Source organism: Thalassophryne amazonica, chromosome 1 (assembly GCF_902500255.1).
Source record: "Thalassophryne amazonica chromosome 1, fThaAma1.1, whole genome shotgun sequence".
NCBI classification, from domain to species: Eukaryota; Metazoa; Chordata; class Actinopteri; order Batrachoidiformes; family Batrachoididae; genus Thalassophryne; species Thalassophryne amazonica.
The window spans coordinates 175,110,078-175,127,311 of record NC_047103.1 but is presented as its reverse complement, the minus strand read 5'-3'; the positions used below and the strand labels follow the sequence as shown (position 1 = coordinate 175,127,311).

At 43.9% G+C, this 17,234-nt stretch overlaps 1 protein-coding gene across 1 annotated transcript in view; it reads left to right on the top strand.

Moving 5' to 3' along the window:
- Positions 1-14,455, top strand: part of LOC117518702 (CD59 glycoprotein-like) — a 30,171-nt gene extending 15,716 nt beyond the window's left edge. The window contains exon 4 of the mRNA XM_034179927.1: positions 14,142-14,455. Within this exon, the coding sequence (XP_034035818.1) occupies positions 14,142-14,264 (123 nt within the window). The 3' untranslated portion in view covers positions 14,265-14,455. The remainder of the gene's footprint in view (positions 1-14,141) is intronic.
- Positions 14,456-17,234: the final 2,779 nt, after the last annotated feature.

Sequence of the window (17,234 nt, the reverse complement as noted above, 5' to 3'; positions counted from 1 at the left end):
GGGCCAAAGCGTGACGGGAGACCGGGGAGGGCCAAAATGTGACGGGAGACCGGAGAGGGCCAAAGCGTGACGGGAGCCCGGAGAGGGCCAAAATGTGACGGGAGACCGGAGAGGGCCAAAGCGTGACGGGAGACCGGAGAGGGCCAAAGCGTGACGGGAGACCGGAGAGGGCCAAAATGTGACGGGAGACCGGAGAGGGCCAAAATGTGACGGGAGACCGGAGAGGGCCAAAATGTGACGGGAGACCGGAGAGGGCCAAAATGTGACGGGAGACCGGAGAGGGCCAAAGCGTGACGGGAGACCGGGGAGGGCCAAAATGTGACGGGAGACCGGAGAGGGCCAAAGCGTGGCGGGAGCCCGGAGAGGGCCAAAGCGTGGCGGGAGCCCGGAGAGGGCCAAAGCGTGACGGGAGACCGGAGAGGGCCAAAGCGTGACGGGAGACCGGGGAGGGCCAAAGCGTGACGGAAGACCGGGGAGGGCCAAAGCGTGACGGGAGACCGGAGAGGGCCAAAGCGTGACGGGAGCGCGGAGAGGGCCAAAGCGTAACAGTGTCAACAATACACTGTTTTTCATGCCACAATGGAGTTGTTTAGATGCACAAAATGTGTATAAAATACACAATATGTGCACATCACAACGCACGCAAAAAGTGGCATTTTTGTCATTTGGTAATTCTCCAACCTTTTTTTCTGTCAGCCAGCGGCGGCTCCAGAGATTTTTTTTTCTGCAGGTGATGGGGGGCGGGGTTGCATTTTTCTGAGTTTACTATGAAGTAAGAGCTGTGTGTGGTGACGGCTCTCTGCTACACCTCTGCCACGTTCACGTGCGTGCGTACACATAGCCACATTCGGATCTGTGACAGTCACTGATGACATGCAGAATAAACCAAATCGCACACAAACCTACTATTCAATCCAAATATCCACAGACCTCCACGTGTAGCCGACAGCCTCAGGGAACAAAATGCCAACAGCAGGCAGAGAGAAAATCTTTCGTTGACCATTGATGTCTTCATAACAGCACAGTGCGCCTGCTGTTGTGGTTAAGAGCAAAAGCATCAATGATTCGGTTCCTGTCCAGGGCCCGTGTTCTCCAGGAGTGACCCTGGGTCACTGGTGTGTCCGTCCCCACTGCTGTTCCTCATGTAATTCTTTAAGCCACACAGACTTCACTTCTTTACACTTCCACTCATGGATATTTGGGCAGCAATAAAATGTTCACTTGCAGCAGCTTCAAAGAGACGACACTCACAACAATATGACAACATCATCATGACATCATTGAACATTATGTTGTTGAATATCATGTTACACTCATTTTGTGTAAAACAATCAATTCTGTTAATGAATGTTTGTTTATTTTCTTTTATGAGTGAAATATTTAATCACATAAATCTGAAAACGCCAGATTTGTGTCTTACTGTGAAAAACTGTTCTGACAAGATGATGCTTCTGTAACTAACCTCAGCAGCTCATAATGAAGGACATGTACTTTTTTAGATTTTATTGATAACAATTGTGCACAAAACTGATCCTACAGCAGAGATGGTTATTGACAGGCTGTGTTTATGGCTCATGGTCGTGCAGGTGTGCACAAACCTTTTTGGAGCCGCAGCTTTTACCGTGACTGCATCAAAATGAACAGTTATCACTTAAAAGCAAGTCATCATAACACGACATCACACTTATGTAAACTTTGGAATTAATCTGTACCTCAGTTCTTAACATTAACAGCTACATTTCATTGAAGTGCACGCTGGGATGCTTCTAGTAGCAACATCAGTTGTTGGAAACACACAAGTACTTTGTTTTCAGATGTCTTTGTAGCTGTTTGGTGCAAATGCCATTAACTTTGAAACCAGTCATGGAAGTGCAGAAAGTAATCCCAGTAGATCATCAGATGGTCACGAACAGCCTAAATCTAAATTCTGATTTTGGTGCGACGTGTCCAATAAAGACATGCAGGTTAGGTGAATTGGAAACTTTATAACTGTCCAGGTCTCCCTTGCAAAAGAGATCTCAATTTCAATGGGACTAACCTGGTTAAATTCAGAATTTTCTCTCAGCCATTGAATTTGAAATGTTTGCTCTGTGGTATGATGGCTGTGAAGTGCAAATCCATCAGTCATGAAAACTCATCATCATCAATTCGTCAATTTTATTTATATAGCGCCAAATCACAACAAACAGTTGCCCCAAGGCGCTTTATATTGTAAGGCAAGGCCATACAATAATTACGTAAAAACCCCAACGGTCAAAACGACCCCCTGTGAGCAAGCACTTGGCGACAGTGGGAAGGAAAAACTCCCTTTTAACAGGAAGAAACCTCCAGCAGAACCAGGCTCAGGGAGGGGCAGTCTTCTGCTGGGACTGGTTGGGGCTGAGGGAGAGAACCAAGAAAAAGACATGCTGTGGAGGGGAGCAGAGATCGATCACTAATGATTAAATGCAGAGTGGTGCATACAGAGCAAAAAGAGAAAGAAACACTCAGTGCATCATGGGAACCCCCCAGCAGTCTAAGTCTATAGCAGCATAACTAAGGGATGGTTCAGGGTCACCTGATCCAGCCCTAACTATAAGCTTTAGCAAAAAGGAAAGTTTTAAGCCTAATCATAAAAGTAGAGAGGGTGTCTGTCTCCCTGATCTGAATTGGGAGCTGGTTCCACAGGAGAGGAGCCTGAAAGCTGAAGGCTCTGCCTCCCATTCTACTCTTACAAACCCTAGGAACTACAAGTAAGCCTGCAGTCTGAGAGCGAAGCGCTCTATTGGGGTGATATGGTACTATGAGGTCCCTAAGATAAAATGGGACCTGATTATTCAAAACCTTATAAGTAAGAAGAAGAATTTTAAATTCTATTCTAGAATTAACAGGAGGCCAATATGGGTGAGATATGCTCTCTCCTTCTAGTCCCCGTCAGTACTCTAGCTGCAGCATTTTGAATTAACTGAAGGCTTTTCAGGGAACTTTTAGGACAACCTGATAATAATGAATTACAATAGTCCAGCCTAGATGGAAATAAATGCATGAATTAGTTTTTCAGCATCACTCTGAGACAAGACCTTTCTAATTTTAGAGATATTGCGTAAATGCAAAAAAGCAGTCCTACATATTTGTTTAATATGCGCTTTGAATGACATATCCTGATCAAAAATGACTCCAAGATTTCTCACAGTATTACTAGAGGTCAGGGTAATGCCATCCAGAGTAAGGATCAATCAATCAATCAATCAACTTTTTTCTTATATAGCGCCAAATCACAACAAACAGTTGCCCCAAGGCACTCCATATTGCAAGGCAAGGCCATACAATAATTATGAAAAACCCCAACGGTCAAAACGACCCCCTATGAGCAAGCACTTGGCAACAGTGGGAAGGAAAAACTCCCTTTTAACAGGAAGAAAACTCCAGCAGAACCAGGCTCAGGGAGGGGCAGTCTTCTGCTGAGACTGGTTGGGGCTGAGGGAAAAAACCAGGAAAAAGACATGCTGTGAAGGGGGGCAGAGATCGATCACTAATGATTAAATGCAGAGTGATGCATACGGAGCAAAAAGAGAAAGAAACAGTGCATCATGGGAACCCCCCCACAATCTACGTCTAAAGCAGCATAACCAAGGGATGGTCCAGGGTCACCCGATCCAGCCCTAACTATAAGCCTTAGCGAAAAGGAAAGTTTTAAGCCTAATCTTAAAAGTAGAGAGGGTATCTGTCTCCCTGATCTGAATTGGGAGCTGGTTCCACAGGAGAGGAGCCTGAAAGCTGAAGGCTCTGCCTCCCATTCTACTCTTACAAACCCTAGGAACTACAAGTAAGCCCGCAGTCTGAGAGCGAAGCGCTCTATTGGGGTGATATGGTACTACGAGGTCCCTAAGATAAGATGGGACCTGATTATTCAAAACCTTATAAGTAAGAAGAAGAATTTTAAATTCTATTCTAGAATTAACAGGAAGCCAATGAAGAGAGGCCAACATGGGTGAGATATGCTCTCTCCTGCTAGTCCCCGTCAGTACTCTAGCTGCAGCATTCTGAACCAACTGAAGGCTTTTTAGGGAACTTTTAGGACAACCTGATAATAATGAATTACAATAGTCCAGCCTAGAGGAAATAAATGCATGAATTAGTTTTTCAGCATCACTCTGAGACAAGACCTTTCTGATTTTAGAGATATTGCGTAAATGCAAAAAGGCAGTCCTACATATTTGTTTAATATGCGCTTTGAATGACATATCCTGATCAAAAATGACTCCAAGATTTCTCACAGTATTACTAGAGATCAGGCAAATGCCATCCAGAGTAAGGATCTGGTTAGACACCATGCTTCTAAGATTTGTGGGGCCAAGTACAATAACTTCAGTTTTATCTGAGTTTAAAAGCAGGAAATTAGAGGTCATCCATGTCTTTATGTCTGTAAGACAATCCTGCAGTTTAGCTAATTGGTGTGTATCCTCTGGCTTCATGGATAGATAAAGCTGGGTATCATCTGCGTAACAATGAAAATTTAAGCAATACCGTCTAATAATACTGCCTAAGGGAAGCATGTATGAAGTGAATAAAATTGTTCCTAGCACAGAACCTTGTGGAACTCCATAATTAACCTTAGTCTGTGAAGAAGATTCCCCATTTACATGAACAAATTGTAATCTATTAGACAAATATGATTCAAACCACCGCAGCGCAGTGCCTTTAATACCTATGACATGCTCTAATCTCTGTAATAAAATTTTATGGTCAACAGTATCAAAAGCAGCACTGAGGTCCAACAGAACAAGCACAGAGATAAGTCCACTGTCCGAAGCCATAAGAAGATCATTTGTAACCTTCACTAATGCTGTTTCTGTACTATGATGAATTCTAAAACCTGACTGAAACTCTTCAAATAGACCATTCCTCTGCAGATGATCAGTTAGCTGTTTTACAACTACCCTCTCAAGAATCTTTGAGAGAAAAGGAAGGTTGGAAATTGGCCTATAATTAGCTAAGATAGCTGGGTCAAGTGATGGCTTTTAAAGTAATGGTTTAATTACTGCCACCTTAAAGGCCTGTGGTACATAACCAACTAACAAAGATAGATTGATCATATTTAAGATTGAAGCATTAAATAATGGTAGGACTTCCTTGAGCAGCCTGGCAGGAATGGGGTCCAATAAACATGCCGATGGTTTGGACGAAGCAACCAATGAAAATAACTCAGACAGAACAACCGGAGAGAAAGAGTCAGCCTGGCTACAGTGCTGAAAAGAAACCTGAGGTTATTCTTATTTTCTTCAATTAGTGATGAGTAGAAAGATGTCCTAGCTTTACGGAGGGCTTTTTTATAGAGCAACAAACTCTTTTTCCAGGCTAAGTGAAGATCTTCTAAATTAGTGAGACGCCATTTCCTCTCCAACTTACGGGTTATCTGCTTTAAGCTACGAGTTTGTGAGTTATACCACGGAGTCAGACACTTCTGATTTAAAGCTCTCTTTTTCAGAGGAGCTACAGCATCCAAAGTTGTCTTCAAAGAGGATGTAAAACTATTGACGAGATACTCTAACTCCCTTACAGAGTTTAGGTAGCTACTCTGCTCTGTGTTGGTATATGGCATTAGAGAACATAATGAAGGCTTTCTGAAAGACTTCTAGTGTAATGAAACTTATTCCCCACTGCAGGGTAGTCCATCAGGGTAAATGTAAATGTTATTAAAAAATGATCAGACAGAAGGGAGTTTTCAGGGAATACTGTTAAGTCTTCTATTTCCATACCATAAGTCAGAACAAGATCTAAGATATGATTAAAGTGGTGGGTGGACTCATTTACTTTTTGAGCAAAGCCGATAGAGTCTAATAATAGATTAAATGCAGTGTTGAGGCTGTCATTCTCAGCATCTGTGTGGATATTAAAATCGCCCACTATAATTATCTTATCTGAGCTAAGCACTAAGTCAGACAAAAGGTCTGAAAATTCACAGAGAAACTCACAGTAACGACCAGGTGGACGATAGATAATAACAAATAAAACTGGTTTTTGGGACTTCCAATTTGGATGGACAAGACTAAGAGACAAGCTTTCAAATGAATTAAAGCTCTGTCTAGGTTTTTGATTAATTAATAAGCTGGAATGGAAGATTGCTGCTAATCCTCCGCCTCGGCCCGTGCTACGAGCATTCTGACAGTTAGTGTGACTCGGGGGTGTTGACTCATTTAAACTAACATATTCATCCTGCTGTAACCAGGTTTCTGTTAGGCAGAATAAATCAATACGTTGATCAATTATTATATCATTTACCAACAGGGACTTAGAAGAGAGAGACCTAATGTTTAATAGACCACATTTAACTGTTTTAGTCTGTGGTGCAATTGAAGGTGCTATATTATTTTTTCTTTTTGAATTTTTATGCTTAAATAGATTTTTGCTGGTTATTGGTGGTCTGGGAGCAGGCACCGTCTCTACGGGGATGGGGTAATGAGGAGATGGCAGGGAGAGAGAAGCTGCAGAGAGGTGTATAAGACCACAGCTCTGCCTCCTGGTCCCAACGCTGGACAGTCACAGTTTGGAGGATCCAAGAAAATTGGCCAGATTTCTAGAAATGAGAGCTGCTCCATCTAAAGTGGGATGGATGCCGTCTCTCCTAACAAGACCAGGTTTTCCCCAGAAGCTTTGCCAATTATCAATGAAGCCCACCTCATTTTTTGGACACCACTCAGACAGCCAGCAATTCAAGGAGAACATGTGACTAAACATGTCACTCCCGGTCTGATTGGGGAGGGGCCCAGAGAAAACAACAGAGTCCGACATTGTTTTTGCAAAGTTACACACCGATTTAATGTTAATTTTAGTGACCTCCGATTGGCGTAACCGAGTGTCATTACTGCCGACGTGAATTACAATCTTACCAAATTTACGCTTAGCCTTAGCCAGCAATTTCAAATGTCCTTCGATGTCGCCTGCTCTGGCCCCCGGAAGACAATTGACAATGGTTGCTGGTGTCGCTAACTTCACATTTCTCAAAACAGAGTCGCCAATAACCAGAGTTTGATCCTCGGCGAGTGTATCGTCGAGTGGGGAAAAACGGTTAGAGATGTGAACGGTTGACGGTGTACACGGGGCTTCTGTTTAGGGCTACGCTTCCTCCTCACAGTCACCCAGTCAGCCTGCTTTCCCGACTGCCCGGGATCTGCCAGGGGGGAACTAACGGCGGCTAAGCTACCTTGGTCCGCACCGACTACAGGGGCCTGGCTAGCTGTAGAATTTTCCACGGTGCGGAGCCGAGTCTCCAATTCGCCCAGCCTGGCCTCCAAAGCTACGAATAAGCTGCACTTATTACAAGTACCGTTACTGCTAAAGGAGGCCGAGGAATAACTAAACATTTCACACCCAGAGCAGAAAAGTGCGGGAGAGACAGGAGAAGCCGCCATGCTAAATCGGCTAAGAGCTAGTAGCTACGCAACCTAGCGGATTCCTAAAAACACACAAAGTGAATAATGTGTAAATAATTTAAAGGTGATTCAGCAGAAGGAGTGCTTTAGTTAAGGCACCAGACAGGCCATGAAGCAGCACAGTCAACGCACAACAACGGTGCTAAAATAAAATAAAAATCAACTAAACACACTGTGGAGCAGCACAGATAACACACGACAACAGTGCTAAAAGAGAAAAAATAAATAAATAAATAAAATAAAAAATAAAAAAAAATAAAAACGAAAGCGTTAGCAAGCTAGTTAGCTTGCCAACGCTGATGAAAGTTAGCTCATAAAAGTGCTCCGTCGCGATGTTTCGACTGTTAGAGGTCTTCCTTAGGCGTTGGAGCACAGTAAAAAAGTTAAAAAAAAAAGTAAAAAGGTAAAAAAGTAAAAAAGTCTTGAAAAAGACTGTTAATTCAAGTCCAAAGCAGCAGGTAGCAGTCTCTGTGTAAACAGTCCCAACAGAGAGCCAAAATTCTGATGCCAACACGTAAACCAACCAAGGATCTGGTTAGACACCATGTTTCTAAGATTTGTGGGGCCAAGTACAATAACTTCAGTTTTATCTGAGTTTAAAAGCAGGAAATTAGAGGCCATCCATGTCTTTATGTCTGTAAGACAATCCTGCAGTTTAGCTAATTGGTGTGTGTCCTCTGGCTTCATGGATAGATAAAGCTGGGTATCATCTGCGTAACAATGAAAATTTAAGCAATGCTTTCTAATAATACTGCCTAAGGGAAGCATGTATAAAGTGAATAAAATTGGTCCTAGCACAGAACCTTGTGGAACTCCATAATTAACCTTAGTCTGTGAAGAAGATTCCCCATTTACATGAACAAATTGTAATCTATTAGATAAATATGATTCAAACCACCGCAGCGCAGTGCCTTTAATACCTATGGCATGCTCTAATCTCTGTAATAAAATTTTATGGTCAACAGTATCAAAAGCAGCACTGAGGTCTAACAGAACAAGCACAGAGATGAGTCCACTGTCTGAGGCCATAAGAAGATCATTTGTAACCTTCACTAATGCTGTTTCTGTACTATGATGAATTCTAAAACCTGACTGAAACTCTTCAAATAGACCATTCCTCTGCAGATGATCAGTTAGCTGTTTTACAACTACCCTTTCAAGAATTTTTGAGAGAAAAGGAAGGTTGGAGACTGGCCTATAATTATCTAAGATAGCTGGGTCAAGTGATGGTTTTTTAAGTAATGGTTTAATTACTGCCACCTTAAAAGCCTGTGGTACATAGCCAACTAATAAAGATAGATTGATCATATTTAAGATCGAAGCATTAAATAATGGTAGGGCTTCCTTGAGCAGCCTGGTAGGAATGGGGTCTAATAGACAGATTGATGGTTTGGATGAAGTAACTAATGAAAATAACTCAGACAGAACAATCTGAGAGAAAGAGTCTAACCAAATACCGGCATCACTGAAAGGAGCCAAAGATAACGATACGTCTTTGGGATGGTTATGAGTAATTTTTTCTCTAATAGTTAAAATTTTCTTAGCAAAGAAAGTCATGAAGTCATTACTAGTTAAAGTTAAAGGAATACTCAACTCAATACAGCTCTGACTCTTTGTCAGCCTGGCTACAGTGCTGAAAAGAAACCTGGGGTTGTTCTTATTTTCTTCAATTAGTGATGAGTAGTAAGATGTCCTAGCTTTACGGAGGGCTTTTTTATAGAGCAACAGACTCTTTTTCCAGGCTAAGTGAAGATCTTCTAAATTAGTGAGACGCCATTTCCTCTCCAACTTACGGGTTATCTGCTTTAAGCTGCGAGTTTGTGAGTTATACCACGGAGTCAGGCACTTCTGATTTAAAGCTCTCTTTTTCAGAGGAGCTACAGCATCCAAAGATGTGCTCAATGAGGATGAAAAACTATTGACGAGATACTCTATCTCACTCACAGAGTTTAGGTAGCTACTCTGCACTGTGTTGTTATATGGCATTAGAGAACATAAAGAAGGAATCATATCCTTAAACCTAGTTACAGCGCTTTCTGAAAGACTTCTAGTGTAATGAAACTTATTCCCCACTGCTGGGTAGTCCATCAGAGTAAATGTAAATGTTATTAATGTAATGTAATGTTATCAGACAGAAGGGGGTTTTCAGGGAATACTGTTAAGTCTTCAATTTCCATACCATAAGTCAGAACAAGATCTAAGACAGGGGTGGGCAATCATATGCCATGAAGGGCCGAAGCACTACAGGTTGTCCTTGCTACCAATCACCTCAGCAAGTGATTTCATTAATGTTCAGGTGTCTCAGCAGGTGATTTCATTGATAACCAGGTGTTTATGTTCAAGGGAGAGGCTCATCAGCAACCCACCTGCTGAGGTGATTGGTTGCAAGGAAAACCTGCAGTGTCTCGGCCCTCGTTGCCCACCCCTGATCTAAGATATGATTAAAGTGGTGGGTGGACTCATTTACATTTTGAGCAAAGCCAGTTGAGTCTAATAATAGATTAAATGCAGTGTTGAGGCTGTCATTCTCAGCATCTGTGTGATGTTAAAATCGCCCACTATAATTATCTTATCTGAGCTAAGCACTAAGTCAGACAAAAGGTCTGAAAATTCACAGAGAAACTCACAGTAACGACTAGGTGGACGACAGATAATAACAAATAAAACTGGTTTTTGGGACTTCCAATTTGGATGGACAAGACTAAGAGTTAAGCTTTCAAATGAAAAGCTCTGTCTGGGTTTTTGATTAATTAATAAGCTGGAGTGGAAGATTGCTGCTAATCCTCCGCCTCGGCCCGTGCTACGAGCGTTCTGACAGTTAGTGTGACTCGGGGGTGTTGACTCATTTAAACTAACATATTCATCCTGCTGTAACCAGGTTTCTGTAAGGCAGAATAAATCAATTTGTTGATCAATTATTATATCATTTACCAACAGGGACTTAGAAGAGAGAGACCTAATGTTTAATAGACCACATTTAACTGTTTTAGTCTGTAGTGCAGTTGAAGGTGCTATATTATTTTTTCTTTTTGAATTTTTATGCTTAAATAGATTTTTACTGGTTATTGGTGGTCTGGGAGCAGGCACCGTCTCTACGGGCATGGGGTAATGAGGGGATGGCAGGGGGGGAAACCGCAGAGAGGTGTGTAAGACTACAACTCTGCTTCCTGTCCCAATCCTGGATAGTCACTGGCTGGAGGATTTATTGTTGTTTACATTTCCTCGTCATTACAACAGGTAAATATTTGTGACGTTTGTCTGATTTGGTAGTCTCATTGTGGTGTTAAGAGTTTGCTGTGCTTATTATCGCTCAGTGACGGGCAGTTTTTTTCCAGGATTGGTCACTGATAGACACAGTAGACAGGTGTCAGCCAGTTTGACACACCTGAGATGGGAAATTCTACATTTTAGTGCAGGTGGCTGAAAGCTGTCGGTGGTGTAATGAAGTAAATCGGGGCCTATTGAATTATCGTTTGGAATGGTCGGCGACCGGTAGGAAACTCAGGCTCTGCACTCTTAAAGGCAGGGTTACTGCTTAGCTTCACAGCAATCACACCAAACACTAAAATCAAATACAGTGGATCCCGGCCCAACAGAGCATTAAAGAGGCACTTAGCTGAGTGGAGGGGGACTGGCAAACGCTCCCCTTCCACCGTTCCCACGATGCGTCCTGTCGCTCGTTCCAGCAGTGTCCTTCCGTGCGCGCTTGGTCCGGTCCACTGTCCTTCCACCCTCGTGCCGTTCACTACTCGGCACCTGGATAATGGCCACACTGCTGCTTCTCCACACTCTGTCTCAAGATCTCCCACACACGCTAACTCACACACACCTGTCCCTAATATCCCTAATTATCAAGGCAGGTCGCAATCACGCACACACTCCCACGTCAACCCCTCCCCTCTCTCACCAACACATACACAGGTGAAGTTTCGTCACCCTGGGACAGCTATTTGCTACAGATGTGGGTCGAGAAGGTGGTGTTCTAGTGGTTAAGCGTTGGGCTGGAAACCAGAGGATCCTCGGTTCAAATCCCAGCCTGACCGGAAAATCACTAAGGGCCCTTGGTTAAGGTCCTTAACCCATTTTTCTCCACTGGCAACAATTGCTGCCGAAGTGTATCACTGTCATTTTCTACTCACAATAAAACATCTCAAAGGTGCTAATGCAACTTTTTCCACTTATAAAAACAAATCTGGGCATAAAAGAGGTTAATCTACTAGTTGCTCCCGGTGTGTAGTGAGCGCATTGCATGGCAGCAGCCTGACATCAGGGTGAATGTGAGGCATAGGTGTGTAAAGCGCTTTGAGCATCTGATACAGTTGGAAAAGTGCTATATAAATGCAGTCCATTTACCATTTATGTGTGTTATGATCAGTGATGCCGGTAACGTGTTACTTAGTAACGCGTTACTCTAATTTAACCACTTTTTTTTAGTAACGAGTAATCTAACACGTTAATCTTTCCAAATCAGTAATCAGATTAAAGTTATTTCTCCAAGTCACTGTGCGTTACTATTATTTTTGCATTGTGGGTCGATAGCAGCATTAAACTTGGTCCGTGGGCAGGAGGTCGGGGTTCGGCTGAACTGCCCACTTTAAGCGAGCTGTGAGCTTTTCATCCGCGATTTTCTGCAGCAGCTACGACTCGTCCTCACCTCTTAAAGGGCGGTGACAACAGCACACCTGCACTGAGATTTACAAAGACATTTTTATGTTTTTTTTACCTCCTTTATTTAGAATTCTGAGCTGAGCCGCTCCGTATCTGCTCACTAAAAACAGCTGATCCTCCGCGACGTGTCAACAACTAACACTATTTTCCACTCAAATGCACCTAAACTCTCTTTCTGAGGACCACATGATGTGAAAACACAATAAAACTTTCTTACCTGTAAATCTGGTCCTGTTTTCTGCATAAATAAATGTTATCCATTCTTTGTGCTCAAACGCCAAAGCAGGGGCGAATCCAGATGGAATGGAGGTGTGGGGCAAGGATGTGCCCCCCACAACACCCCTAGATTAAAGGTCCAGTTTTGAAGCCTTTTTTACTACAACTACTAATACTACTTATAATAATAATAATTTTGACAAGTAAAATGTTTAGAGAGAATTTAAATGTTAGAAAGAATTTAATAGTTACATTTATAAACAGTGTAGGTTAGAAATTGCAAGTTTTACTGTTACAGTGCTGTCAACAGTTAAATATGAGGTCAAGAAAGAGGTCTTTATTTTACTTTTTATAAAACAAGTATTTATTTTCATTGAAGTCAAGAAAGGGTGACTATAAAGTGAGTTTTGGCAAAACAGGTATCATTGTCATGTTGAGGTGGCAGAGGGTTGTTGTCGGCAGCTGGGGAAAGTAACTAAAAAGTAACTAGTAATCTAACTTAGTTACTTTTACAATTGAGTAATCAGTAAAGTAACTAAGGTACTTTTTCAAGGAGTAATCAGTACTTGGATTACTTTATCAAAGTAACTGTGGCAACACTGATTATGATAATGTTTGACCAAGTTTTTGTGAAGATAATCTTATTGCACATTGTGACTTTATGTGGAAACATTTGTTACAAAGTTACTCAATTTCTGATAGCAATCCAGATGGGGGTGAATACCAGTAAAAGTGCTGAAAGACAAATCAAAGAAGCCAATTTTAAAGGCTTTATATATTCAATGTGACTTGAATCCACCTGGTGGTAAAAACCGAAAGTAATAGAGCAAAAAGACCAAAGAAGACCCTTCTAGCAATCAGCCGTATATCTCTTATGATCAAAACCCAAACGGAAAGGAAGGACCCAAATGCAGGAGACTGAAAATGGGCAAATGAACAGGATTTATTGTGACAGCAGAGGAATGTGCAACAACAAATTTGGAAACGGACAGGAAGCTCCGAGTGTGGAGACCCAGACTGGGCTGCCGTCGAAACAGGGAGCTGCAGTCCAGAGGAACTGGAACCACAGATGACAGATGATGGGAACCAGGACGGTGGAGAAGTCGATACCGGGTCCAGGGAGGATGGATGGGGACAGACCGGAGGTGGCAGCCTGAAGAGCACACAGGTAAAGTTGGCGTGGAATGCCGAGAGCAGAGACGACAGACAGCGTAGGAACTCTCAAAAGGTGCAGGGTTCAAAAAAGCGGCATAGGGACGCACAGAGCACGGTGCACCAAAAAGCTTCCGTGGGAATGCAGCAAAACTCTCAAGTGACAGAGAGGGGCCAGTTACCAAGTTGTGACAACTGAGTTTCCAGTGAAGATGGAAGAAACGGGGTTTAAGTACAGATGTGGTGATGAGCTGCAGGTGCACCGATCAGCTTCGCGGCACACCACCTGGAGACACAGGAAGAGACAGTCGAACACTCAAACAGCAGGACCAGGCAGGGATCAAGGCAGCACACAACAATATCAGTTCATGTTTTTATGGACGTCATGGGATTCTGTAAGAAAGAAGAGTGTCCAAACTGAAGATAGTCATACAGCAACATGGATAGAATTTTTAAGGATTTTAAACTGGATTGTGAGGTGGATCAGTCGTGAGAACTGAAAGTAAAAGACCACAAACACCTTTAAACAAGACTTGTCAGTGTACCACTGACTGGTCAAATTTCTTTTTAATTGGTTTTCAGAGTTTTTCTCTGTAATTGTTAATCACATGTGCATTGTGTCTGATTGTCCTGCAGGGGGCGTTTGTTTGATCAGTACAGATTAATCATTTATTTATTGCTGTTCATTTTCAGGTCTCCAGTTTTACCTTCAAGTGCTGCAACTCTGACCTTTGTAACTCCGCCCCATCCTCTGCAACAAGCTCTCTGATTGGTCTGCTGGCCTCCGTGGCCATCACATGGTGGTGCATGCACTAAGGAAGCTCGGTCCTCGGCTGCTAATACTTTTTCTTCTGGTGTTGCGCTTTTAAAAGACATGCTCTCTGCTGCCCCCTGCAGCACATCTATGGCAGTAAACTGACTTAACCCCTCAAAAACCTTTTCCTGTCATGTGTTCTGAACAGCCAATGAATGAACAGGAAAGTGTTCTGAGCTGTTCTTTGGTCCACAGTTTCCTGAAAAGAGCTGCCTTCACTATTAATGATTATTGATTGCTGACTGAATGTAACATTCACTTATACATGATCAATGAATAAACACATTGATATTCACTTTCATTGATGGAACTGATCTGAATTCTTTATTGTTGATGTTTAGCTTAAATATTTCACATCACATGTCCAGCATGTGTGACATCACTTTAACATTTTATTTTGCAGTCCACGGTAGGACTTAAACAATTAATTAAACAACACTTACAGTGCCAGCCTAAATGAACTACACAAGAATGTAATGCTTGTCATCCCATCGCCAGGCAGGGGTCAATATTTTGCTCCCGATATACTGAAAATATACCAGATGATTTATCTGATCATCATGATTCCATAAAGGTATAGTTTGGACGATCTGTGACTGAATGTTCTGGAGTTATGGGCTAAAAACAGGATCAAAGTGTTATGTGTCGGACGCAGCTCGGAGAACCGACCAGCGTTTGAAGGACCCAGTATGAAATAAGCAGAGCACGGTACAAAGGCTAACTGAATTTAATACATAACAGTGAAAATGTAATAACAGAAAGGTGCGGCCTGGCGTGGTGCGCTCCCAGCAGCGCTAACGGTCCGGAGCCAGAAGCTGTTTCGGACCCAAGGACCCCGCCGACACCCCCCAGGTGGCCGCAACAACCGAGTCTGTGAAAGAAGGAACCATTATGTGAGTCCACACTCTACACACAGAACACTTAAAGGTGTACAAACAGCAAACACTTCCTGGCTTGATTACTGATCAGCTTCCCAACCTGCAGGCATGGAACATCCAGTTCACAAAACTCCACCGCAGTGGAAGCTGATACATGACTAACATACAGCTCAATACAATAAGGTGTGAGGGACACCACATTTACTGACTGTATAACTGTTAGTCACAAAATCCAACGTACCTCAGGAAGTGTGCTGACGAGCGTGAGACCTCACCCCCTCCTCTTTCACAGACCGTGCATCAAACCTGGACATTCTCGGCGTCCGCTGCTGATGAGATGGCTCCCGAGACGACGATCTCACCCGTCTGGTCACAAGGTCGAGTCTCTGGCAAATACACACTGTGCACTCCAGTCTTAAATGCCAACATGCTCCAATCCATCCAGATGCACCTCAGCTGTGAGTCCTGACGAGTCGCAGGTGATCAGGGTGAGGTCCTGACAGCCTCAGCAACACAGCCACTCAGTCCCAAATGCACGCCACCTGGGAGGAAAACAAAAAGACAAACAAACCGGCAGCCAGGCCCCCCCAGCCATATAACAGTACCCCACCCTCACGGGAAGCCTCCCGGCGACCACACACACCTGGCCCAGGAGAAACACCCCCCTCCAGGGACCATGGCTGGAAACCGCGTCTGCGTTCGTCCTCCAACAGACTGGTTGAACTGGCTGCATCTTTGCCCTTGTTTGACAGTCTCAGCACAGGTGTGGCCAGGAGTTCCTACACCTGTGCGGTCAGCCTTTAACCAAACATGTGTGATTAGTCATAACACAAAACAACCAAAACACCCCCCCCCCCGCCCCAGGGGACCGTCCCATCAAACCCCAGGGAAGGGGAAAAAGGAAAAACAACCCAAACCCAAGCCTACAAACAAAAATACTAAAACACCCCCCCCCCCCCCAGAGGACCGTTCCATCAAACCCCAGGGAAGGGGAGAAAAGAAAAACAACCCACATGTAAGCTCACAAACAAAAATGCCAAAATACCCCCCCCTCCTCCCCCCCAAACGACACGTAGGGACCAACACCCCCCAGAGGGCCACCCGCCAGCTCCAGGAGTAATAACCACGGCCGAGGTCCCTCTGGGATCCAACGTCACCCACGGGGACCACCAGCGCCCCCCAGAGGACCACTCGTCAACCCCAGGAGACGCCTCCCCGCATGACTAATGGACCCAGCCCCGGCCGTCCACGGCTAGATGGACCCAACGCCCGTTCCCCCCCAGAGGACACCACAGTCAAACCCTGAGGGCGGAAACTGGGGGAGGGAAAACAAAAAAAAAACCCCAAACCCCCCCCCCCTCCCCTCCCGGGTGCAGAGGCTACCTGGGAAACGCCCAGCACAACCTAACTGCACCCCTCCAGCAATGCCGACACTACGGCACACCCGGCTGGAGTCAGAGGAGAAGAGAGGGCATAACAAAAAACAAAGAGAAAAAACAACCCAAAGACCACCCCATCACCCCCCAGGGGACCGTACCAGCCAACCCTGGGGATGTGAAACAAAAAGAAACAAAGGAAAAAAAAAAAAACAGACCAACACACAGTTGTTTGGGTCCCTGTTCTCTTTGTGTTTTTTTTGTTTTTTGCAAAGGCTACAGGGTCACAAACCCCCAGACAAATAGTGGACAACAAAAAAGAAAAGCCCACACAAAAACCAACTCAAAAAACACCCACACAAAATGAACTAACACAAAACACATCAGTGAGTTATACCGTCAAGCTCAACCAAATGGAACACACCTGTTCCTACTCAAGAGCTTGACGGTAACGTGATTCAGTCACCACAAGGGGGAACCAGAGTGCTAAAAATGAAAAAACCCCTTGGGCGACAGAAAAAAACAAACCAGCTGCTTTTGTGTGCGCAGCTGAGTGCAACACACAACCAAAATGTGCTCAACTAAATAACGCCGGAGCTGATACAACAGACGCAGTAGTTACCTTTCTCCGGGGAAACGGGGCTATGACTGTAACACAGGAAGCCCAGCGACCCGTGCTAACAGAGCTCCGCCGTGCGCGTGAACCCATTACAAACGC